Source organism: Labeo rohita, chromosome 19, assembly GCF_022985175.1.
Source record: "Labeo rohita strain BAU-BD-2019 chromosome 19, IGBB_LRoh.1.0, whole genome shotgun sequence".
Lineage (NCBI taxonomy): Eukaryota > Metazoa > Chordata > Actinopteri > Cypriniformes > Cyprinidae > Labeo > Labeo rohita.
The window spans coordinates 15,208,538-15,234,835 of record NC_066887.1 but is presented as its reverse complement, the minus strand read 5'-3'; the positions used below and the strand labels follow the sequence as shown (position 1 = coordinate 15,234,835).

The following is a 26,298-nucleotide window of genomic DNA, read 5'->3' as shown; positions in this document are numbered from 1 at the left end:
ATTATAGAGAAACATACTTATATATAAAAAATAAACAAACTGTTACTTGTTAACTGCAAGATGCTTTACTATATTCAGTTAAAACTGTAAATGGTTAAACATGACATTACATGTAATTTTACCATAAAATACAGTCAAATTTATGCTGAACTCTATTACATCAGTACAGTAAATTTTAAAAAAATATACTGTATGTGTATATATACAGTTGAAGTCAAAAGTTTACATATACTTTGCAGAATATGCAAAATGTTAATTATTTGACCAAAATAAGAGAGATCATACAAAATGTGTTATTTTTTTGTTTAGTACTGACCTGAATATGATATTTCTCATAAAATACATTTACATATAATCCACCAGAGAAAATAATAGTTGAATTTATAGAAACGACCCTGTTCAAAACTTTACATACACTTGATTATTAATACTGTGTTGTTACCTGAATAATTCACGGCTGTGTTTTGTTGTTGTTGTCCCTTGTTTGTCCTGAACAATTAAACTGCCCACTGTTCTTTAGAAAGTTCCTTCAGGTTTGTATATATGAACCCTTTCCAACAATGACTGTATGATTTTCCATCTTTTCACACTAAGGACATCTTAGGGACTCATATGCAACTACAAAAGTTTGAAATGCTCACTGATGCTTCAGAAGGAAAAACTATGCATTAAGAGCCAGAGATTTATACGTTTGAAACAGAATGAAGATGTGTACAGTTTTCTTATTTTGCCTAAATATCATATTTTTTTCATGTAGTACTGTCCTTCAGAAGCTACAGAAGATACTTACATGTTTCCCAGAAGTTAAATTTACCCTGATCTTTAAATTCAAAAAGTTTTCTTCTGAAGCATCAGTGAGCATTTGAACCTACTGTAATAGTTGCATATGAGTATATGAATTGAATATAATAGCTGCCCTCAGTGTGAAAAGATGGATCTCAAAATCATACAGTCATTGCTGGAAAGGGTTCAAATACACACACAAAAAAATTATGTTTTTATTTATTAATTTATTTACATTATTTATGTATTTATTATAATATATTTATAGTTTATATAATACTATATAGTTACACTGTAAAAGTTGTATGTGCTGTCTACCTAAAAATATGGTAAGTTTGTAAGGCTTGATTTCTTTAATGGAATCTACCTGAATAAATCATGTAAAAATCTCCTGAAAGATTTAATCTATGACACAATGAATTTAATATTATTAGTAAAATGTGCTCATTTATTTTAAATTGATTCTCAGAAGTCTGTGATTTTCAAAAAGACCTGTTTGTCTTTGACTTTGAGTTATCTTGTACAGTTGAAAGTCTGTATACAGGTAGACAGAGCAAGTAGAAAAACGTGTAACTGCACTGACGTTAACAAAGCTACTGCTCAATAAACAAAACATCATCAGCACATGCATTCATCACAACTTAACCATAAGCTCTACTTTTCTGCACAATGGTAGCAATAGAAACTTCAACATAACAGAAATTCTTTCAAATGTCAAGCATAACTGAACATGAAACATTGACAGATGTTTCCCTTCAATCAAAAAAAAAAAAAAAAAAAACATAAAATAGCACATAATTTAAATATTTACTCTCCATATCCAGCCATATGCAAAGCATGCCGGGAGCTAACAATTACAGCCAAAATAAAACTGCATAACTGAACTAATTCTCTAAATAAATAGGTAGGCTTCTTCCTTAATTTGATCAGCTTAATCAGTTCCTCAATTCAAGCCTCAAAACTGCTTCCAAAAGTTTCCTTAAAAAATGAGGAAAACATATCTCTTGGTTTTATTAGTGAAATGTTCTCAGTATTTTTTATAAAACACTGAACTGAATTTCTTTAATAAAATATACACAATATTTTTATTTATCATCTTAATTTTTTTAATGAAAACTAGGAGATCCATGATTCATTTTTTACAGTGTAGGTTCTAAAAAAGCTAAGTAAGGACATCCTCACTTTTATCCACAACAAAAAGAGTTTTAAAACACTCACCACACTCTGTTGGCACATCCTGAAGAACTGCTGGACTCTTTGTGACATTAGCATCTGAGCACTGCCTACAGCTCCTCTGATGAGCTCCAACACTGAACGAATCAGAGGGAAAAAACAGCATTTAGACAGAAGAAACTGTTCTTTGGGCAGATTCAAGACCCTATGAAATCAATTAAAACTCATGTTTTGTCACGTTTACCCCAACCATCTCTTCTTCTATTCGTCACTCACCCTCTTCTGGCAGTTCATTCGTCTCTGCCTCCCTCTCCATGTTCTGGCACCATCCCTCCATCCTCTCCACTTCTGTCTGCAGGAGCCGGAGGAAGAACTCTCCATCTCGTAAGCAGGGAGAGGCACGACCTGAATCAGGAAGGCTTCTCGGGCCCTCGCTCCAGCCTCCCACTCCACGCTCAGGGGCCAGGGGCAGAGGAGAGTGGGAACGGGGCAAAGCCCTCAGTTCCGGAGGGCCAGGCTCGTTGGTGTAACCGCTGTGGTAATCCTCACGATAGGCCCACTGACCTTGTGTGTGCACTGTGCGATACTCTGCAAACTGACCGGCTGATTCCGGTTCAGACGAGTGGCGCTGGAATGAGCAGCCGAACTGCAGGCCCTTGTCTTGAGTGGGGACCGTCAGCCCACCAAAACCCTCCGTCTCCAGATCAGCCTGGACACTTGCTGTCACGCTGTTGGAACGTTTAAAGCGGGCTCGTCTAAAACAAACAACAACAGGACAATGAGACTCAAATGTCTTGGTAGAACAAAATTTCGATATATAGTTACTATGACCCAAATGACTCCAAACCAACAGTGTCTCTGCTAAATCAAGAAAGAGGCTGACAATCAATGATCACAAGACAAAGCACATCAAGTTAATTCGTAGATGAGTGACATCATTTCACAGGTTTTGGCGTGTTGCGTAATGGCTGCCTAATTATACCCTCTCACCTCACTCCGTGTTCCTAGCACGTACACCCACTGCGTGTGCGCTTGCTTGCGTGTGTGTGAACCTTGCACCTGCACCTCTTGCTCATCTAACACTGTGACACATTCACACTCCACCCAACTCAGAAATAAACCAACCACCCCTAGCTGCCTTTTCACCAATCAGGAGAATGAAGGCAATTATTAGAGACATAATTTAAGAGTCCATGAAAGCTTTTAGTCCATGTCTGTAGGTTTAGTCCATATCTGTTAGATTGAATTCATCTATAGGTGCTAAACTGCTTAGACTGTACATTGGACATCAAGTAGTGTACAAGTTTTGCTTTTCCCAAACAAGTTTGTACACGTTTCCCTTTCAGACGCAAAATTCATGGGAGGAGAGTATTCAAATGAATCGCAACACTTTTTATTAATTTTTGTGCTCGTCAAATTACTGGCATTTGTGCCATTATTTAACGCCCCAAAAACGCATGTTTTGAACTATTTTGCACTTGAAACCAGGTCTATCAAAACTTCTAGCAAACCTTTTTTTGGCCTCCTGTTCTTTTTAACGTAATGTGGCTTTATTTCTTTATTCTTTATTTGCGACTAGGGTAATTTGCGCTGCACTTGGTATATTGCGTTGGTCGATATGTAAATGGAATGTTGCGTCTGTGTTCTTTAATTTGTGCATTATTAGTAAATCATCCACATAAATTTCCCCTCCCGTCAGCGCTGTTTTGGAATTGTGCTCTCAGGCTTCTCACTCTAATAAATACTGATAACTCATGTTGCACTCAGGAATGTTACAAAATAATTAGAATAATTATTAATAATAATTAATTATATGCTCTCTAGTATGAGGATGTCCCTCCTACTAATACCACCTGCCACCAACCAGCAATAGCAAGCAGCAACTCATGATTCATAGCTTTTCATGTAAATGAAAGTCTAATTAAGTAAGGAGCTCTTCAGTATTTCCCTACTTCCTGTTTTAATAGAAAATATATCAACACAGGATAGAAAACTGTGCCATTTTACACCATTTCAAAAATTTTACAGGATATAGAGGTGAAAAATGAAACAAGCTAGATCTACCTCTTGTCATCCTCCACCTGAACCCCTATGGAGTGCACCTCTCTCAGCGCTTTGCCTTCTGGGTCTGAGTCAGACAACGTCTCTGAGCTGTCCACCTGGAAAACACAAAGAGAGACATTTAACAAAATGCTGCACAAGAGAGAGACATCATTCAGTCTGAATCTCTCACGGGATTATCCCCTCTTATACCTGCACTGCAATAGAGGGTCTCCATTTCCTCCCTCGTCCTTCCTGTTTGAACTCCTCTCCTCCTGTCAGAGCTTTAGCTAGGGACATACTGTTCTGGGGCAGAGAGGCTGATTTTCCCAAACTGCCTCCAGCCCGGTCCCTAGATCCCCTGGGCCCCTCCAGCAGGTTATCGGCTGAGCTGCTGTGTTTTGGTTTCATTGGACCAGGTCCACTAGGGTAGGCGATGCTCTGAAGGGCCCTGCCGTTCAGACTCTCTGCGGAGTTGCTGCTCTGTCTGACACGCGCAGTACCCCCGCCAAGATAGTGCCCACCTCTGGAGCTACGGCCCCCGCTGCTCTCTGTCAGGTCTACTGAGTTGCTGTGCTGTCTGGGCCGAACCAGAGCAGGTTGTCCTGTACTCTGGAAGTAGGCGTCCTGAGTGGACTCAGTACTGCTCTGAGCGGTCACAGAGATCATTGGCTTGGACATGCGAGGGGGAAGAGGAGGGGGTCCTTTCCTGTATGGGAACACTACACCGACAAAGACAGAAAGGTCTTATTAAGACTGCCATTCAAATGTATCATTCATATGAAATATGAGGCCCGTTCACTCAAAAGAGTTGCCACAGAAGGAATAAAACATATTCTTCCTTTGAGTTAACTTTCTGCTGAAGATGGAAAATCATTAGTAAGGAGAAAAGAGGAAGGTGAGGATGCAAGGATTTAAAGCACAAAACCTGCTGGAGGCTTCAAGTACTAGGTACATTTTTTGTAGGTAAGAAAAAAGATGGAGACACAAACCAACACAAACACTAATATGTTCTCAACCAAGACAAGTATGTGGCACCTTTATAGGGACGCCTTGTTTGTAATTTCATCCTCGACCCTTTTTGTTTATCGTTTGACCGTAATGCAAGAGAAAAAAAAGACAATGTAAGTGACTCATTAGAACTCATTAGTAGTAGCCAATGCTACTGGTTGTTAGTGTTTTTAGGTCAAGGAATACTATATCGAGGAGACAGAAACAGAGAAATGTACATATATACATTATACTGTATCTTAAAATCCCCACTTGAGTATTATCATTCAGAAGCCTTAGACACATCCTCATGGCTTAAGTAACATCCCCTTACACACACGCACACATACTCACTAGCTCTTGAGAGCGGAGACATGAAATTCATAGGGACACACTCAGAGATTAAAGGAGTTTTAAAAAAGCATGCCTAAGCCCTCCTTCCATCTCTCTTGTCCTCTCCTCATCCCTCTCTCTTAAAAACACTCACACTCCGGTGTGTGTCATGAGTGTTGCCTTGGGAAACTGCAGATGGATGCTTTTGACACTTCATGAGGGCTTTAATAAATCTCCTGTGAGATTCTCTAGTCTAAACGAGAGAATAAAGGACAATGGGGAAAAAGACAAAGTCATCCACATGTTAGTGAGAGAGGGAATAGATTGCAATCATGACCATGCAGTGTTTATTTTTACAGAGACCTTTTGTTGTTTGGTTTTGCCCTTTCTTTTGGATTTTGTCATATTTATTCATTTCAGTAATTCACTGAATTCAGTGATTAACACTGCGACCATAATCTTGACTACTACCCAGGGGATAGTCAATGTGACAGACGGTCTCATGGGAATTTGAGCTTTTTAAAGTGTTTACGATGTAACATTTGTTTACAGTCTTGATATACTGAGAGAGATAGAGGGAGAAGAGTTTTGATCTAAATCCCTTGGCTGAAGTGTGTTTCTCCAGCAATTCCTATGAGACTGATCCAAAAACTCATTAAATCACTAATCTAATCCCTGTGACAGCATGGAGACTAGGTATACCCACACATACATAAACACATGCCGATGACTCACCTGCTTCGCCCTTCACGCTCCCCTGTGGGCCCGACATGGAGAAGACAGACAGGCAGTCATCGTCCTGGGAGCAGCCGGCTTGGATAGCCCGTACGTAGCTGTGACTGCGGGTGCGGAAGCATCCGGGTAGGTCCAGGGCCTCGACAGCCTGTGATTCCATTTCTCCAAACAGGTTCAGAGTGTCACTTAGCTAAAACATGCAAAGACCAGGTTTTAAAGAATGGTTGAGATCCAGATGTTTTAGCAAATTACCAAGACTGTTTATGCAGCTGTTCAGTTAATAAATTATATTGTTTGTGCAAAAGCTGAAAGTGATCGCACATTATTACTAATCAGGGATATCACTAACTAGAATATGAAGGGTATGCTCTGTTGACTTTGGGCCTATAAGCATTTGCCTAGAACACTCTAACAATTGTTTAGACATGTGTTGCTAACTACCCAAAACTCCATAGTACTTACCAAGTTACCCCCTCACAACTAGCAAGACGCCCAAGTAATCACCACACCAAAGCCACTGTCTAGTTACTGTATGTACTAGAAACAAGCCACAACTCCTAGAAACGTCCTAGTAATGCCCTAGCAACCACTAGAACACTCTAGCCATCAACTAGTCATGCTCTTGCAATTAGCCAAAACTCCCTTGGAACCAGCTAGTTATGCCACAGGAACTAGTAGGACACCCTAGCAATCACCAGAACACCATTTAGTTATTTACTAGAAACCAGCCCAAACTCCCTAACAACTCTATTAACTACCTAGTTATGTCCTAGCAACTTGCAAGATGCCTAAGAAATCATCAGAACTCCATCCATCATTACCAAACCAACCAGCAAAACACCCTAGCAATCAACTATTTTTGCCCTAGTGACCACCCAGATCTCCCAAGCAACACCCTAAGCATCACAACATTCATAATACTTATGGTTTTTATGATTATTGAAATAAGCTAAAACTCTATAGAAACTTACTAATTATGCCCTAGCAACTAGTAGGAAACCCTAGCAACCACCAGAACACCCAATCCACCAGCTAGTTATGCCCATGCAATCAGCAAAAACTCCCTAGGAACCAGCTAGTTATCCCATAGGATCTATAGACTTGTAGGACACCCATGTCTCCACTTTGTTATTATCGAACAACTACACAGAACTCTCTAATAACTACCTAGTTATGCCCTAGCAACTAGCAAGAAACCTTAGTGATCACCAAAACTCCCAAGCCACCACCTAATTATGCCAAACCCTAGAAATTACCAGAACACCCAAACCACCACTTAGTTGTGTACAAGAAATCAGCCCAAACTTCCTAGCAACTACCATGACACCCAAGCCACCACTTAGTTAAGCTCCAGCAGCTACCCAGAACTCTAATTACTACCTAGTTGTCCTAGCAACTTGCAAGATGCCTTAGCAATCACCAGAACTCCAACCAAGATCACCAATACATGACAACATTCATAATACTTCCAGTTTCATGGTTAAAGAAGTCAAAATTCTGTAGAAACTTATTAGTTCTGCCCTAGCAAGTATTAGGACCACCCAAGCCACAAGCTAGTTATGCCAAAGGGAATAGTAGGACACCCTAGCAATAGACTACTGTTTGCCTTCCTGTGTCATTGACTAATGCACGTAAAGAATCACCAGAACACCCAAACCACCACTTATATACAAGAAACCAACTTAAACTCCCTAGCAACTAGCAGGACACCCATGCCTCCACTACCCATCTCTCTAGCAGCTACCCAGAACTCTCTAATAACAACCTAGTTATGCCTTAGCAACTAGCAATAAACATTAGCGATCAACAGAACTCCCAAGCCACCACTTAGTTACGCCAAACTCTAACCATCACCAGAACAGCCAAACCACCACTTAGATATATACTAGAAACCAGCCCATACTCCCTAGTAACTAGCATGACACCCAAGCCACTACTTAGTTATGCTGTAGCAATTACCCAGAACTCTCTAATAACAACCTAGTTATGTCCTCCTGTACAAAAAATAAGTATACTTCAAGGTATACTTTAAATAAAGTTTATTTAATTAAGTATACTTAAGTAAAGTCCAAGTATATTTTTAAGTATACTTTATGTAGAAAGTATACAAATATCAGTGTACCAGTGGTATAATTTTAAGTGTACTATTTCAATACTCCTTGGGACTAAATTGGCCCACTATCTTGAATAAACTTCTTTTTCGTAAGGGCTAGCAACTAGCAAGACGTCTTAGTGAACACCAGAACTCCAACCAAGATCACCAAACCAACCAGCAGAGCACCCTAGCAATCACCTATTTTTGCCCTAACAAACTTATGTTTTTCATGATTATTGTAAGAAAAATAAATCATTAAAGTAACCTGGAAAACTAACATCTCATGTGAACACTGGATGGTTTTACCTGAGCACTGGTCAGAGAGCGTGTGGCGCTACGGGAACGAGGGTGGCCTTTAGGTGTGGTTCGACTGTTTGGGTAGACGTCTGTACACTGTTTACAAGAGTACCTGAGAAGAGGAACATACCGTTACAACCCCAGATTGCATTTCTCAGTTCCAAAAAGCAAAGCACATACACCACTCTATCCTTATGTACTGTTGCAGTACCATCGTACAATGATGTACCAAATGGAAATACCTTGGTACTTCCATAATTCTTATCACATTTATATATAGGTTTTACATGGCAGTCCAAAGTGTTACTTTTTAAAGTGCAAATACAGATCTCAAAATAGCTACACAAAAAGGTCACAGAGTCTGAAAATTAAAAACGAAAACCAAGTGACATCTGACTTGGATGTGGTAGAGGAGCGCTGGTCCATGCTGACAGAGCGGCGGAAGGCTTCTCTCTGGGCAATGAGTGCTGATTTGGGTGAGGCTTTGGGGCTGGTGTCTGAGTCAGCACTGTCGTCGTCCCCCATGGCCTTGATGTAGCTGCCACTGCGCATACGTCTGCAAGGGATCTCCCCAGCACTGTCAGATGGACCACCACCGCACCAGTCATCTGAGGGAACCTGTAAGAGACACACAACTTGCTGTCAGGGTGGCCTTTACATGTAAAACTGATGAGGCTGTTCTACATTCACACAAAAACTTAATACTCTCAGTATTACGTTTTTGTGTTAATGTAGAACAACCTCACACAGGACATTTCTAACAGTATCGACAGTTTCTTTGAATCGGTTGAACACATATTGAGTGAATAATTCATTGATTAATTTAGAAAGTCAGTTGTGTCGTTCTTAAATGTATCTGTTTTTGAACAAATCAAAATGAATGATTCAGTGATTCACTCATACCTGAATGAGTTAATGTTTTTGTGAACATAACAGATGAGTGAGTTATTCAGTGACTCACTCATTAAAGGTATAGTTCTTCCAAATATGAAAATTCCATCGATAATTACTCATGTCCTTCTAAACCCATAAGACCTTTGTTCATCTTCAGAACACAAATTAAGACATTTTTGATTTTAACAATGTCCTTACTACGTTTTTGGGACTCAAACTTAGTAGTTGCCTTGCTATCTATGCAGGGTCAGAAAGCTCTCGGATTTCATCAAAAATATCTTAATTTGTGTTCCAAAGATGAACAAAGGTTTTACAGGTTTGGAACGACATGAGGGTGAGTAAATTAAAACAGAATTTTCACTTTGAGTGAACTATCCCTGTAAGGCAATCACTTATTTTGTAAAACTGAAAAATGAATTGTCTTATATAGACTCACTCTATATAAGAAAGTCACCACCTATTGGTGTATCGATGTAACTGACAGTATATCTGAGGTGTTACAAAGAGTGAAAAGTCCAAGTGCTAAATTTGAGGAATTAATTGTATTGTTGTATAGCTATATATCACTGATATGAGAGAAAACGCAACTACTACTGCAACTAAAGGTTTATGTATATCAGAAAAAATAATCTTGTTAGATATGTGGCTTTCTGGCCACAGCATGACCAGAGGGAATGCAGGGTTGAACTGAGGGCAGCTGAGTAAAATGAAATCTGATTGGCTGACAGGGATGAAAGGCACCAGCTGTACATTTAGAGCTGTCATCACACTCAAGAGCTGCCCCTCGCCTGGGGCATGGACAGAGCACAGATGTGGGGAGATAGTAGGTTATGGAGGGGAAAGGCAAGATTATTTATTTTCATGAACTCTGCCCACCAGAGCCATGTCCTTTCCTGATAGCATCGCTGCCTATTATTGCTGTTCTTTTATTTTTTCGGCCTCTCCTGTCTGTCACATATTTTGAACACATAAAATAAAAAAATGGTGTCTTACAAGCTGTACAGCCACTATTAGATGGCTAGACGTTTAATAACAGAACCAATAACTTTTTTAGTTTATGGCAAGGCAAGATGGGTGCAGGTCCAGTATTGTCTATGTTTGACAAGAGGATGTTCCCTCTGCTTGCTGCTGTCACTGCTTAATTGAATACGTATTCTCTGTGCTTAAATTTTGTGAATCATCTAGCTTCCACTGTAAGGATGCAGGAATATTAAATTAAATAAAACATCTAAAAATTTACAGATAATATACTCACCCCCTTGTCATCCAAGATGTTCATGTCTTTCTTTCTAATATTCTATCTGACCCCCCAAAGTGAGTTTTTTTAGACAAACGTTATTTTAGAACGTTCCCTTTATTGTTTCCATGGTGACACATCATGATTGTCACATGACACACCGCAGGACTATAGCGCTGTACGACAGACACATCGCTTTTATTTCGTTTTTCCTTTTTTTATTCAAAATATTATCGTATATTATAATATCGTTACTTACACTATGTGTATCTGATATGAATCAAACACGTCTGCAAATTATACTTGAATGGAATGTTATTGCAGCTTCTATAGACATCCGTGTGTTTTACAAACTCTAAATGTATTGTTTTACTAGTACTTATGTGTATTTAAATGTCTGAAACCTAAATTAAACGTTATGTGGTTGCAAACACTGCATAATTGTGATTATATGGCAAGCACAGCTCGCGTCTCTTTCTGGCTTTAAACGCAGTTTAAATTTTGGCAGTTGCGTGACGTCACCGAACGTTCTAAATCCCATATGTGGGACCGTACTCCCAGGGGCACAGAAGTAAGAATCCCATATGTGGGACCGTACTCCCAGGGGCACAGAAGTAAGAATCCCATATGTGGGACCGTACTCCCAGGGGCACAGAAGTAAGAATCCCATATGTGGGACCATACCGCTCAAAGGGTTAAACTACATTTTGGAAGTTCAAACTCACGGGCACCATAGAAGTCCACCATGTGGAAAACATTCCTGAATTTTTTCCCTCAAAAAATACAGTTGAACTGAAGAAAGAAGACATAAATATCTTGGATGACAAGGGGGTGAGTACCTTACCTGCAAATTTCTGTTCTGGAAGTGAACTTCTCCTTTAAAGAGATAGTTCAGCAAAAAATGAAAATTCTGTCACCATTTACTCACCATCTAGTTGTTTTAAACCTATATGCATTTCTTTTTTCCATACTATGGAAGTTAATGGATATTGTCAACCTATTTAAAATACGTACTTTTGTTCTCAGAAGAAATTCATACAGGTTTGGAACATGAATAATTCAGTGACCCACATTTTTTGTTTCATACATGAATGAGCTAGTGTTTTTGCACAAAACGGACGAGTGAATTATTCAATGACTCACTCATTAAGTCAGTCACTTGTTTTGTATCAAAAAGAATCAATGCTTTGTATGAATGAGTAAAGTGAACATTTCAGTCACTCACTTAATATACGAAAGTCACTTGTCGCCACCTACTGGTGTATCAATGTAACTTGTAGGAGGTTTGAAACAGCTTAAGGGTGAGTAAATGATCTAATGAACTATCCCTAAGACTGTAGGTGTAGAGTTATCAATGGACATTTTGTCCAAAGAGGCAGTGCATACATAAAAATAGAGATAAATATATAAAACAATGGAAGATAGTGACTTAAAAGATGGCTTCATACTTCTTTTCTCACCCTTTTCTTTCACCGACATCAAGTGATAATCCCCCCACCAAATGACCAAGCGGAGATGCACTTGTGCTCACACACACACAAGATAAGGAATGCCTTATCTATCAATTGACCACTCAATGGGGTATTTAAAGGTCATCTCTTTCAAAGGATGATGCGACTTGATCTCTCTATTCATCTCTGTTTCTCTTGGCTCCACCCCCTCCTGTCTTCCTTCTAATACACACGTGCCCTTAGGTACACAAAAACACACCCATGCACAAACATAATTTCGAATCAGGAGCTCAACTGGCCTCTTCTGGAGAAGCTGATCATCGATTTTTCTAATCCTTGTTTTGAGTATCTCCGCCGTTCTGTTCATTTTTCCTCAGACTTCCATTTTGTTCTTTTAACACAGCAGAAAAACGCCGAAAGTTCCTGCAAAGACGTACGTGTAATGTCACTGCATTAATGTCATACCGTTTTTCTTACATAACTGTCACATAATTGGCCTCCTTCTGACCATTTTAAATGAATAGGTCACTAAAAATGAATCACTAAAAACAGCATAGTGTACAGCTTGAGCACAGAATGAGTGAAGTGCAAGTAAGTAAATGATAAAATTTTTATTTAAACAGACAGTTCACCCAAAAATGACAATTCTGTATTCATTTTCATTCAATGTTCCCCATCCCACTGCCACAAAACAGACTTTCCTTCCATGCAACCTGTTATTGTTCTCATCCTCTTATTCTCACGCCCCCCCCCCAACAGCCCCTGGTATTCGTTCTCATTATATTGACACATTTCACTTCCTCCTGGTCTCCTGCTAATTGCGACACATATCGGCCGACTTGTAACAGAGGATTCATCTGGTTCATCCCCATGTTTTCAGATCAGATCACATCAAAAACTGCTCTCCCGCGATGAGCCCCCGACCGAGCTGCAGCCCACAGCTGTTTTTTTTTTCTCCCCAGAGGCTTAGGGTAGCTGAGTCAGCTGCTCTGCCTTTAGCTATAACTAAAAGACCTCAACAATTTTCTCTGGACCAGTTTCTCTTTACGATGGAACACAGAATGAGCACTGATGGGGACTGTATGCAGGGTTGGGGGTTATGGGGGTTTGTTTTATACATATTTTGGACTATGGGGGGCGCAATTATTTTGATGATGTGAAATGGTTGCATTCAGTGAGCTACTGGAGCTACCTGTTGCTATTTTTACCTCAACACAACTCTGAATACACAACTCAGTACTAATACAATGACCACAGCTACTGAAATAGCTTAGATGTGGCAATGGATATAAGGATATAAACCAAATGCCGCACCATTAATTATTCCCCACAAGGAGTCTAAAGCCCCCGGTTTAGTTAATGGATATTGTCAACCATAGGTTGACAATATCCATTAATTTCACATAGTATGGAAAAAATAAATGCATATACGTTTGGAACAACTAGATGGTGAGTGACAGAATTTTCATTTTTTTTGCTGAACTATCTCTTTAAAGGAGAAGTTCACTTCCAGAACAGAAATTTGCAGGTAAGGTACTCACCCCCTTGTCATCCAAGATATTTATGTCTTCTTTCTTCAGTTGTAAAGAAACTGTGTTTTTTGAGGGAAAAAATTCAGGAATGTTTTCCACATGGTGGACTTCTATGGTGCCCGTGAGTTTGAACTTCCAAAATGTAGTTTAACCCTTTGAGCGGTATGGTCCCACATATGGGATTCTTACTTCTGTGCCCCTGGGAGTACAGTCCCACATATGGGATTTAGAACGTTCGGTGACGTCACGCAACTGCCAAAATTTAAACTGCGTTTTCGCACGTTGGCTGGCGCTGAGCCAGAATCTTTCATATTTGGCCATTACTTTATGATAGAAAAGCTACAGCTACTATTTGAATATGTGGACATCAAAACATGTACTCAGAGTAAGGGTTTGAGCTTTTATTTTGAAATCACAAAGAAGAGTTAGCATATTGAGAAAGATATTGATGTATTCTCCTGTGTTTGTGTAGGTTTATAAATGATTTACCTTACAAACCTGATAAAATAGCGCATGATGTGTTACCAGATGAACGTTATAATAACGATATTGACAATTTAGCTAAATAATAGTGGCGACTGACCAGATGTGTTTCTATCACAGTGAAGCTGATGTTCTGTGTAATTGGAGTTTGCAAGTGCTAATATTACAGAAGGTTAAATTAGTGTCAGGGCAAGACCTCTACGCACGTTCCTGTCGCCCTGGGCAACAATAGCAGGGAATGCAAGAGACAGCACAGTTGGTTATGTCAGTCACAAAGCATTGACTTTACTCTCTCTCCCACTGAAGAGCTCGAGGACAGAGCAGCCATGAGATGGAGTGCACCTGATGCTTATTGTGCTTTCTCACAGCTGCTATTCAGTCTATACTTTAGTGAAACTGGTCTTCTTTACTTTGAGCACCAGGTGTTTGAAGTCTAGGCAGCATGAATGAAACAAAAATGATAACCGAAGGCCACAAGCTATTGGACATACCACTTTCCCTACACAGCCTGATATTTTCTTGCGCTACCACCAGAAGAAAAGAAATGTCATGGAGGCAACTTTGAGGGAATCTAAAACAGAAATCACTCATTTCAATTTAGTAAAATCAAGTTGTGCCCTTCATGGCACGTTTGCTTTAGACTAAAAAATATCAGTGTAACACAAAAGCTGCTATTTTTACCATTTTTTACCATCTCCCCCAGGGTACAAAGTGAGCCAGGACTCCCACTGGTGTCTGCCTGGTAACAACAGGATTCACACAGGGATTCTGTGAATACATAGGCCTTATTTTATAAGTAGTGCTCAACTGTGGCTCACTGTTGTACCTTGAAAGGAGCGTAACCTCCTAGAGCTCCATCCTGTTACCTTAGAAACATAACCATATGCTGACACTCGGTGGGAAGTGTGAGAGCGTGCATAGGAGAACAATTATCCTCATTTAACCTGCTGTCATGTCAGATACGGTTTCCTCCCCCATTTGTGTGTGTGTCCACAAATAAGTATTTGTGGTAGCATCTCTAGATGTGTTCACAGTGGGTGAGTCTACCACCCTAACAGCATATGTGTGAGAGAGAAAGACAGAAAGGAAAACAGTAATTGAGTCCAATTACACTATGTGCTGCTCATTCATCAAGGAAGCAGCAGGACATAGAGTACAGCTCAGGACAGGACTTTCAGTTGTTAGTGTGTGTCATTGTTGTAAATTATTTCTCAAGCAAAACTAAACCTCCTCTTTTAAAAAGTCCTGTGGTAGTACCAAGGTCAGTTACGGTGTCAGATTATTATTATTTAGGCAGCTGCACATAACACCAATAAAGCTGAATTACGATGCTAAGAAGTATCTCGTATTCTAGTCTACTTGATATCGCAAAGCAGGATGTCAGTGTTGTGTGTGTAATTGAGCAGATGAGTAGGAGAAATGGAGCACACAGCTTGCTGCTGATATCAATAGCAGCATTTGTGAGTGTTCACAATGTGTTTTGTGAAGGCCAAGGGTTAATGTGTTGTTTTCCTCTATCCTCCGATGCTGTTTTTCACCCTTTCACACCAAGCTGACAGAGGCTGGAAATAGCATCAGCCTCCATTCTTCACAGCTAGCAGCTGATAACAAATATAATCATCAAGTTAGTTTTTTCTTTCACTCACAGAAATTGTCATTTAGCGCAGATCCTCATCTCTGCAGACAGATTAATTCTTTTGACAATGAAATGAATCTGCAAGTCAATAAGGACAGCAGACTGATTGTATTTGTGAAGAGAGACTCCACATAAATATTGAAATCTCAGTGGGAGCCAATTTGGGGTCACTGCACTGACTTGGAAATGGGCTCACATGCTGTTAAAGTTTGTCTCACTTACATACTGGGGTTGCATGCCATTCAGAATTGAATTGACAATGCATTTTTGGCCAGATGATTGATGGATGGATAGATAGATACCCTGTTGAAAAAACAGCATATGCTGGTTAGGTAGGTTTAGAAGCATGGATGCAGGACCAGCACATGACCAGCTTAAACCAGCAAAGGACCAGCATAAACCAGCTAAGGATCAGGTTAAACCAGCGCAAACCAGCATCCATGCTTCAAAACCTACCTAACTAAAAACTCACTATTACTCACAGATTACTCACTAAAAACTCCCATAGATCAAGTTTTCATGCCATTTTAAGTCTTATTTTTACATTACAAAGTGCTTATAGCTAAAGGTCCTTCCACACTTGTGTCCAAAATTCTTGTTCTAAATTTTTGCATGTTAAAAAATAAATGACCTTACGTTGTGTCAATCACGTTTACACACTCCCGAAACGTTGAATTGATTTGGATAGTCCCGCAGCTCCTTGATAAGGAGGTGAAACCCTTCTTCATTTCTATGCAATCTCAGGATTGGATGCACCCAATATTCCCCTTTCTCTTTTTAAGAAAAGAGAGAGCAACAAAATCATCCTCACAGCTTGAAGACTCAATTTTGTATTGTTTTGCAAATTTTTTTCGCAACCGACAAATTAATATGCATCACGCTCACAGTGCGTTCCAAGCGGGATATATCGCCCTCCGAAGGACATTTCGGAGTGAAAACAATCATGTTAAAGTGTCGTTCCAAACTGAAGTGTTAAACACTAGCCACTTCAAAAGGCCCTTCGAAATGAAGGATTTTAAAGGGTACAACTGATATACATGTACCCATGATCCTTTGCACAGATTCTTTGCATGATGACAGCACCTCCATATGGGCATGGGATGACGATGCACAAGGGTACTTCAAAAAACAGTTGTTTGGTCCACTACACCCTACCCTTCGAAGCTCTCACTCAGGAGGATAACCCCTTTGAAGAGATTAGGGTATAGGGATGAACCCCTCTTAAAGGAGTGCAGAGCATATCGCTGCTGTCAGTATGCAAGGTTTCTGTGTGTGACAGATTTTTAGGATGACGAATGTGAAAAAAACGCACACAAATCTTTCAGACTCAGTGTGAAAGGACCTTAGGTGTGAGTTGTTTACTTACTTTTTAAATTTAGTCTTTCCTTTAACCATTATATTGATCATTTCGCAAACGTGAAACACACCCCAACACAGGAGGCGGGATTTATCGCATAAACCAATCACAGCCAAACATAACCAGTCATATCCAATCATGTCCTGCAGAGTTTAGCTCCTTCCTCAATTAGACACACCTGAACCACACCTGAGCTAGTCAAGCTCTTACTAGGCATACTAAAAACTTCCCGGCAGGTGTGTTGAGGCACGTTGGAGCTAAACTCTGCAGGACACCGGCCTTCCAGGACCAAGTTTGGGCACCCCTAATTTAGAGGGTCTGTTAAAATTCAATGGACTCAGGGAAGGCAAGAGACGAGGACATCCACTGTAACTTTACCTGCTGGTGTCACTGTTGGACAATGTTTCTTTAGAAAAACATCTGATTTCTACACTTTTTAAATGTTATATTTTGTAATATTGGCACTGCTTTATTTTTGTACTACACATTTTTTTCCCATTCAATATTTTGAGGAAACACCCCTGATAGATAGATAGATAGATAGATAGATAGATAGATAGATAGATAGATAGATAGATAGATAGATAGATAGACACAGATGCAGAACTTGCCTGCAGATAGTGGAGTGATCGTTCCTTCATTTTTGGATCTAGAGGAACCAATGCCTTCTCATATCCACCTCCACCTCCTCCTCCACCTCCTCCTCCACGGGAAGATGGATAGACCTCTCTAGCCTGACTGACCGTCATGGCCGACCATGTGCTTCTCTTCAGAGAGTGTCCACTGTCCCCAGCCATGGCTATGTTGGTGCAAGCCAGGCACTCTCCTGGAGGGGGCCCCTTAGATTTCCTCAAGGTAAGTTCCTGGATGGCAGCATCCAGGGTCTCGTGCCCGGTGGGATACCCACGCCCTCCCCTGCCCGCACCCACCAGAAAGCTGCTGTCACTGTCCAGGTTGTCATCGGAGCTCCACCATCCAGCTGTTTTGCTGCGATGGCGGGAGCTTCGAGACTCATGACGGGAGTCTCCACTCTTGCTTCGTTCTCGGCTCTTGTTCCGACGGGCTGAGCGAGACTGGTGCGTTCCCGAATAATGATGTCCGCCACTTTCCTCACCACCGCTGCGGTGGCCTCTATCCCTATCCCGGTACTCTCCCCCACGGGTGCCGTTAAACTCTCGTTTAGAGGGTGTCTCCAGCGAATGTGACTTGGCGAATAGACGCTGGACTGAGTTCACCAGATGCCGTATGCGACTTGGACTTTCACTGCGCTGTTCCCCGCTGGCTGTGCGTTGGTACTGCAGGGTGTGGAAGCCGTCTGGGTGGAAGGGCAACTGTTTCTCGAACTGATCCAGAAGGTTTGGTGGGATACGGTGCATCTTTCCCCCATGACCATGGCCATGCCCTGCTGAGGATAAACACTCTTCACATGTGGAGTCGTAGGGCTGTGGCTGACTGGGGTGTGAGCGAGGGAAGGTGCCTCCACCAGATGGGACCATGGCCGACGGTTCAGGGGGCCCACCAGGCGGGTAGTAGGGGTGGTCATTGTGCCCCTGGTAGTGGTCGGGGTGGTGCATGTAGTCCCGCGCAGTGTCGCAGTCCTCGGGCATGCAATAGCAAGGCCCAGAGGAGTGTTGCGACAGACTGCGACTCACCTGGTACCCCTTCATGGCCGGGGCATGGTGGGCCGTCCGGGCCGAGAGGGGGCGCTGTGGGCGCGACAGGGCTGCGCCGGAGTCAACTATGGAGAGAGGAGGAAAAAAAAATATTTTTGATGAGACAGTTACACACATCCTTGTGTACAGTACATTAAAAATCAGCATTATTCTCAAAACATGGTAAACCAACATGTCCCTTGACTTTTCAGATGAAGTGAAAAAAGGCACTGTTATTTATTTGATATGAGCTTTTATACAAGACAACTGTACTAAATTAAAAGCTTCAAGGTGTTTGAGAACGCCAATAAATGGTTTAGTTTTTTCAGCAAAAATGATATTATTTTCCTTCTCAGGGATGTGTTGTTTTGTATTCTAACAACAACCACAACCAGGCAGCTGACAATGCAGAACAAGCACGCTCCAATCCGTCTGGTGTAGCAGCGCTGCCATTGACCCTGAACACACATGAGTGAGGGTGGGCAAACGCTGTGGAAAAATGACTTGCTATTTTCATTTGATTCACTCTAGGTTCTTTGTTGGAGTGAATCATTGTGTCACTATCTCTCAAAATCTGTTCAATTGGCAGTACAGGGCCGCTTCACTGCTAATTCAACCTTTAATCTAGTTCATGTTCATAACTGATAAATCTGCTTATTGTTTCACAACACAATCTGTGCCCATTTTATGATCTCAATGATAAAACGGGCAAAAAGCCTGAAAGGAAACAGAGGAAAAGTGGAAATAGGCTCATGCTTGTCAGGTGGTTGCTGTTCATATGGGTCTGGTCTTTGAAGCAGGTGGCTTTCCAAACGCCAGCTATTGCTGACAGATGTTGAGGTGATCATTAGATGGAGATTAGCCTGTTACTTTTAATGAGCTAAATTTGCACAGCTAGCTTGATCCTTTGTGTCATGATCTCTGGGCTTAAAATAGCAGAGCGGTGCTTACACTTCTTGTTAAATATCGAATCGGCATGAGAGGTCATTATTTACTAACTAAATTTGTGCTTCACGGAAATGAATGAACTTTGTGCTTTCTATCCCGTCCAAAATAAACATGTCTTTGTTTTTCGCACCCAACTTTTGTAGAAGTTACAGAGTAAATTACCTACTGATTTTTGGTCATCTTATGGGTCCTTTGAGAAATGTCTGTGATTGCGGTATTGTATTTTCACATAGTTTCCACTCATTTATTTTGGACTTCATTAAACACTGAAGCTTGTTTTCATTGAATACCATAACTAAACTGCTTGTTGTGGTGCCTGAAGCACCTTCATTATGGAAACTAGTGTACATTATGTCAATTAAAGTTAAAGGTAATGTTAAACTTATGTCAGTGATGTTGTTGTTAAATGAAATAAAAACAAAAACTAATATATCTGGGAAAATCTCCAAAACTAAAATAAAATAAATATGGCCACAATTTAATTTCAGTTTTACTTTTTGGTGCATTGTGCATATAAAACTTTAAACCTTTACAACCCATCCACATTAAAAAATCTAAATGCCAATAAACAGCAATAACACAAGCTTGTGCTGTGATTTTTTCACATTAAACATTTTAATAATACCAGATACCCCAAAAACTTTGAATTTGAAATTAAGAACTAAATAAACTGAACCTCAGGGAAATATTAACAATGATTTGATAAACTAATGAGTGATAAATGAAAACAAATTAGAAATAAATTCAACATAACTAAATTCAAAATTCAAAATATAATAAGCCTTGTTTTAGATTTTTTTGACAAGTTGATGGTTCAAGTACCACTGGCTTTCCATCCAACATATCAAGAAAATAAAAAATAAAATGAATAATAATAATAATGCTAAAAATAAATAAGGAGTCAGATGATAGGAAATGCTCCAAACATATTGTTATAAATATATCACATACATAAGTCTTGTTGATTTCAGAGGGTTTCTGAAGCATGTGTATGTGTATGTGTATGTGTGTGTGTGACAAACTGAAAGAACAAACGTTCACAATGTACATCAAGTTCCACGTTGCTGTCACATCTCTCAGCATGAGTAACACAGAGTCTGGTGTTTCCCGTAATTTAGTAGAGGCTTCTGTCAATCAATGCCACTCAACACCACTTCAGGTGCCAGCTGGCCCCCGTTTGCCTCCCGTGGCATCATTGCACCGTCTCCTCCCTGAACCCGAGATGAAAATGGAGATGAAAACAAAAGAGGGCATGAAACCCATCCCATCATTTCTATTCTCCCTCGCCTCACCAGCTCAAAGTCTCTCCAGACAATCTCTCTCTCTCCGTTTCTCCATCGTTCTGACCTACTTCTTTCACTCCGGTTTATGTGGCTGCTGCCTGTCTGTCTGTTTCATCGCCAACTGCTTGAAAGCCTGTATAAGTCTCTTTTTTTGTTTATGTATGCATCTCTCTATCTCTGTCTCAATCTTTAGACTTTAGACAGCCTTACGTTACCACCTTTTCAATATACAACAAGCAAAGGCCAGCCATACGGAGCAATCAAAAAACTCTCAGTTCACATATAAACACAAATTAACACACTACTATCAACACTTTCCCAGCCATTAGGCCAGTGTACTAGAACTAATCTAATAGCTCTATAGTCTTTAAGATGGCATGCATTCAAATTAAAGTCAAACTGTTGTAGAGAAAACACAGACGATTATTTTGGTGATCGAGTAATCAGTCGGTTATTCTGACAATAGAAATTAAATGAGTACTTCAATTTATCAGGGATGCATTCAATTAATCAAAAGTGGCAGTAAAGACTTTTAATTTAATGCTGACTTTTAATTAATATAAGAATACTGAAAAAAATGTTCTGGTTCTCAAATCTGATTGGCTGCTAAGAATATTAGAGTCCAACAGAACTCCAACAGCCGTTTCACTGTTTGTATCACTCCGCTTGACAAAGTTGCCGTATTTCTCACAGTAAGTGTCATGGCGGATGCCCAAAGCCACTGTAATTTTATAAATAATACTGTTTTTGTGTCACGGAATGTAGTTTTAAGAGGTTTTCAGGTGAGAGTGTACTTGTTTATAGTTCAAATATTCAGTTTCTTAATAAAGATAACGTCTATTTGAAAATATGTTTCGACGTTTTCAGAAATGTGAGCTACAGATCGTCAGCGGGCGTTCAACGCTTATGAATCCGCCCGAGAGTGCCTCACCTCGACCAGATCTGAAATTTACAGCTGGCTCTGATGTCTCTATAGTGGTTCAACATGAGGACATTCAAACTAATGTTTCATAATGAATCTGAAGAATGAATGCTGTATCAGATGCAGGTATTTATGATTGCTATCTCTCATAATACTCTACTCCACATAATACAGTAAGTTTTAATACAATAAGCTTTCAATGAAACAACTCAATGTTCATTCGTTACTAGTTTTAAAGTGACGTTTTGGAATTAGTAATGGAGGCTTAGGCTCAGCTGTTCAACTGTTAATACACTCTGTTGTTATTTTATTTATGTATTTACACACTTGTGCTGTCAAAATGGTGTATAAAGGCAATATCACACTTGTAGACATGAGATATGGCTGTATATATAATATATAATATAATATAGTATATATATATATATATATATATATATATATATTCCCAGTGTCATTCAATTTTATTACACATAACTTCATTTATTAACTTATTTGTTTTGTTTTCTTTGTATGTATGGATTACTTGGGTTGTTACCGACATCTGGTGAAAATTTCAAGTCAACAACACCTTTGAAAACATATTTACTCTGAAAAATTATTTTACCTGCTGTATATATATATATATATATATATATATTTTTTTTTTTTACTTGCCCGGTCAAAATTTTTACTGGCTTTGCCACAAAAAAAATAATAAAATAAAATAAAAAATAAAGTAGCTGCTGTTATCATTGTTTTTGACTCATGTTATCTTTTATTTTTATAAATAAGCTTATATGACACCAAAATATATGACACATTCATATAACTCCCCGTTTCTATATTTAGGATAATATTTCCTAATTTTCACGTACTGTGAACCATGATCTTCTCTGTTAACGGATGTTTAAAGAGTTCGTAATATTTCCACGCACAAAATTTTTAAAAATGATTGCATGCAGTTCGTGCGCAAACTCGGAATAGAGATCAGTTGAAATATGTTCGGTAGATTGGTGCATCTACACTGTATACATTAAATATAGATTAATCATTGTTAAATCAACAAAGTTAATCGTCAAGACGAGTGTTTTGACATACTTTAGGCTAATTGTCCTTCATAGATGCGTCTCTCTGTGATCGCTTGAAATTTGAAATGAACAAGGCTTATAAAGCTTATTTACTATATATATATATATATATATATATATATATATATATATACATATATATATATATATATATATATATATATATATATATATATATATATATATATATATATACACACACACACACACACACACACAAATACTAAGCAGCACAACCTCATTATTGATAATAATAAGAAATGTTACTTGAGCACCAAATCAGTGTATTATAGATTTTTTTTTTTTTTTTTTTTTTTACATCTGGAGTAATAGCTGCTAAAAATTCAGCTTGCATCACAGGAATAAATTACATTTAAAAATGTATTAAAATAGAAATATTCCTTTAGAAAGTCTTTATTTAATTTTAATCCAGGATATTGTTATCAAACGTTGCTTGTTATCAAAGACAAAACAGAAATATTTTTTTTAAGTTTTAAGTTTTTATTGTACTTTTGATCAGTAATGCATCCTTGCTGAATAAAATTATTTGTTTCTTCAAATAATAATAATAATCTTACTGACTTTTCTATTTTTGTGCATAAATCTAAGTTTTCACACAGAAACTGATTTGTTAAAACATCTGCTTTACAGTTTACAGTAAATTTAGTGAAACCAAACTACAGTTAAAATAGTTTAAAAAATAGTTACATATAAATAGTTAAAAAGTATTTGTTTAAAAGACCATACCGACAGATCAGTCATTTTATGGTGTCAGCACAATACTAATACATTTCAGTGTCTATGCTTTCAGCTGTACCCATTTTTTATTTATCTATTTATTTTTGAATAATGGACTACATGAAGAAGGACCATCAGTGCGAATCTCAACTTCACCAGAAATACTCAGATGAAGCTGTTCTGTTTATTTATTCATGAGAGAATCGATCCTTTTGACTCCTGAGCATAATGTTGTAATCTTTCATTAGAAACTTGAGAAGAGAGCATTCACACGGGCAACTAGTCACTTAAGGAAGATTATTACATGTTTGTCTATGTGTGTGTGTGTGGGCATAAAGGGAGGTGAAATTATCTCAGATATGATGGGGGGAAAAGGACAAGAGAGGAAAAGTGGAACATGTGGGGCTATTACGTGGAAATTCTTGCTTGAGTGTAGGAGAAAAGCACTGACCTAGTTCTGTTAAAGGACTGAACGGTGTGTATGTGTGTGTGTGCGTGTCCGTGTGTGGACATTAACATGCATTTCACCATGTGTCTGTGACTTTATGGTAATTTCATAGATGCTCAGTAATCACAGCCTCTCCAAAAGTTTCATAATGCCAAACTTCAGTGTCTGCACATTGCTACCGGCAATCACTCCCACTGTCAGATTGTAACAGGATTTCTTATGCCGTCATGTGGAAGCAGTTCTTTCTGCTCTTCATGAGGCTTAGAGGGCTGTGCACACCTCAGATGGCCTACGCTCCTTAATAAGTCTTCATTTTCTCACTTACCACCAGCATTGTTTCTTCTAAGCTGCATGCATGCACAGCCGAACACCATGATATTGCTTCAGATAAAATATGATGGAAAACCAGATCAAAATTAATGGACAGAGATTCAGTTGGAGCACATCTTGAAGTCTATTGATTTTTATAATGGAACTGAAGGTATCAGATATCTTGTGCATGGAACTAAGCAGCACAGATTAATTGAGGAAATTGCATTTTTTTTTTAAATAAAGCACGACAGCAACTGTAATCTAGCATACTTTAGTGGTACTGAACAACATTGCTTCTCCAATGCGATCCAGACACCTGAATCAGCTCTTTAAAGTGCTTGACTAATGATCTTCGCCACCATCTGATCTTCATCATTTCTGCTATGATCAATAGACACATGCATCTGTTCACAAAACGCACACAGACAGAGAAGATTCATTCTATCAGAAGACTTATTTGCATAAAGAGGCAAATTCACACTGAAAATAATGGCAATGAGTTTATTATCTGTACAGTCTCTGCGCTTTGGTGCTCAAGGAACATTTATTGTTATCAATGTTAATTTGTTATCAAAGACTTGAAATAGAAATATTTTTGTATTATTTATTTAATACATTTTTCTGTCTTTCTTTTCGTTCTTTCTTTAAAATAAGAATACAAAAATTCTAATAAAATATAATTACTAAAAGTAATTAGATTATAATGATAAAAAATGATGAAAACCAATTATAGAATGAATGATAATGATGATAAACAATTATAGAAACCTTTTTATAGATACATTTTTTTTGTATTTGTATTTTCATTTCTTTTTATATTTCACTAAAATACAATGTAAAAAAATATTTTATTTTATTTTATTCCAGGTTATTGTTATTAAAGTTAACTTGTTATCCAAGGCTTGAAATACAAATATTTTTTTTATATTATATATTTTTCTTTCTTTCTTTCTTTCTTTTTTTCTTTCTTTAAAATAAGAAAATTCTAATAAAATACAATTACTAAAAATAATTAGATTATAATGATGAAAAATTATGAAAATATTAAATAAACAATTATAGAAACCTTTTCATAGATACATTTTTTTTGTATTTTCCTTTCTTTTTTATTTATTTAAAATGAAATGTAAAAAATAGAATATAATGATGAAAAAAGATGATGAAGGATAATACAAAATATTAAATAAACAGTTATAGAAACCTTTTTATAGATACATTTTTTGTATTTGTATTTTCCTTTCTTTTTCATTTCTTTAAAATAAAATGTAAATATATATTTTATTTTATTTTATTTTATTTTATTTTATTTTATTTTATTTTATTTTATTTTATTTTATTTTATTTTATATTCAAGGATACTGATATTAAAGTTAACTTGTTATTAAAGACCTGAAATATAAACATTTTTATGCTATATATTTTTCTTTCTTTCTTTTTCTTTAAAATAAGAATAAGCAATTCTAAAACAAATATAATTGCTAAAAACAGTATGAATTATGTAAAGAAATTAAATAAACAATTAAAGAAACTTTTTTATAGATACTTTTTTGTATTTATATTTTCTTTTTTATTTCTTTAAAATAAAAATAATATAAATAATATTTTTTATTTGTATTATTTATTTGTATTTGTTTTTTTCTGTTCTTATTTATTTATTTATTTATTTATTTATTTATTTATTTATTTATTTATTTATTTTTATTTTTATTTTTATTTTTATTTTTATTTTTATTTTTATTTTATTTTATTCCAGTATATTGTTATTAAAGTTAACTTATCAAAAATTTGAAATAGAAATATTTTTATATTATTTAGATTTCTTTCTTTCTTTCTTTCTTTCTTTCTTTCTTTCTTTCTTTCTTTCTTTCTTTCTTCCTTTCTTTCCTTCC

The 26,298-nt window shown here is 37.9% G+C and overlaps 1 protein-coding gene across 3 annotated transcripts in view; it reads right to left on the bottom strand.

Annotated features, from left to right (window-relative positions):
- dlgap3 (discs, large (Drosophila) homolog-associated protein 3) overlaps positions 1-26,298 on the bottom strand; it is a 205,266-nt gene that overhangs the window by 5,704 nt on the left and 173,264 nt on the right. For all 3 annotated transcript variants that reach the window (XM_051137251.1, XM_051137250.1, XM_051137252.1), the window contains 8 exons: positions 17,648-18,774; positions 8,844-9,064; positions 8,456-8,558; positions 6,055-6,244; positions 4,210-4,718; positions 4,021-4,115; positions 2,233-2,711; positions 2,002-2,093 (listed from right to left, as the gene is read on the bottom strand). In XM_051137251.1, coding sequence (XP_050993208.1) covers positions 2,002-2,093; positions 2,233-2,711; positions 4,021-4,115; positions 4,210-4,718; positions 6,055-6,244; positions 8,456-8,558; positions 8,844-9,064; positions 17,648-18,703 — 2,745 coding nt within the window. In that variant the 5' untranslated portion in view covers positions 18,704-18,774. The remainder of the gene's footprint in view (positions 1-2,001; positions 2,094-2,232; positions 2,712-4,020; positions 4,116-4,209; positions 4,719-6,054; positions 6,245-8,455; positions 8,559-8,843; positions 9,065-17,647; positions 18,775-26,298) is intronic.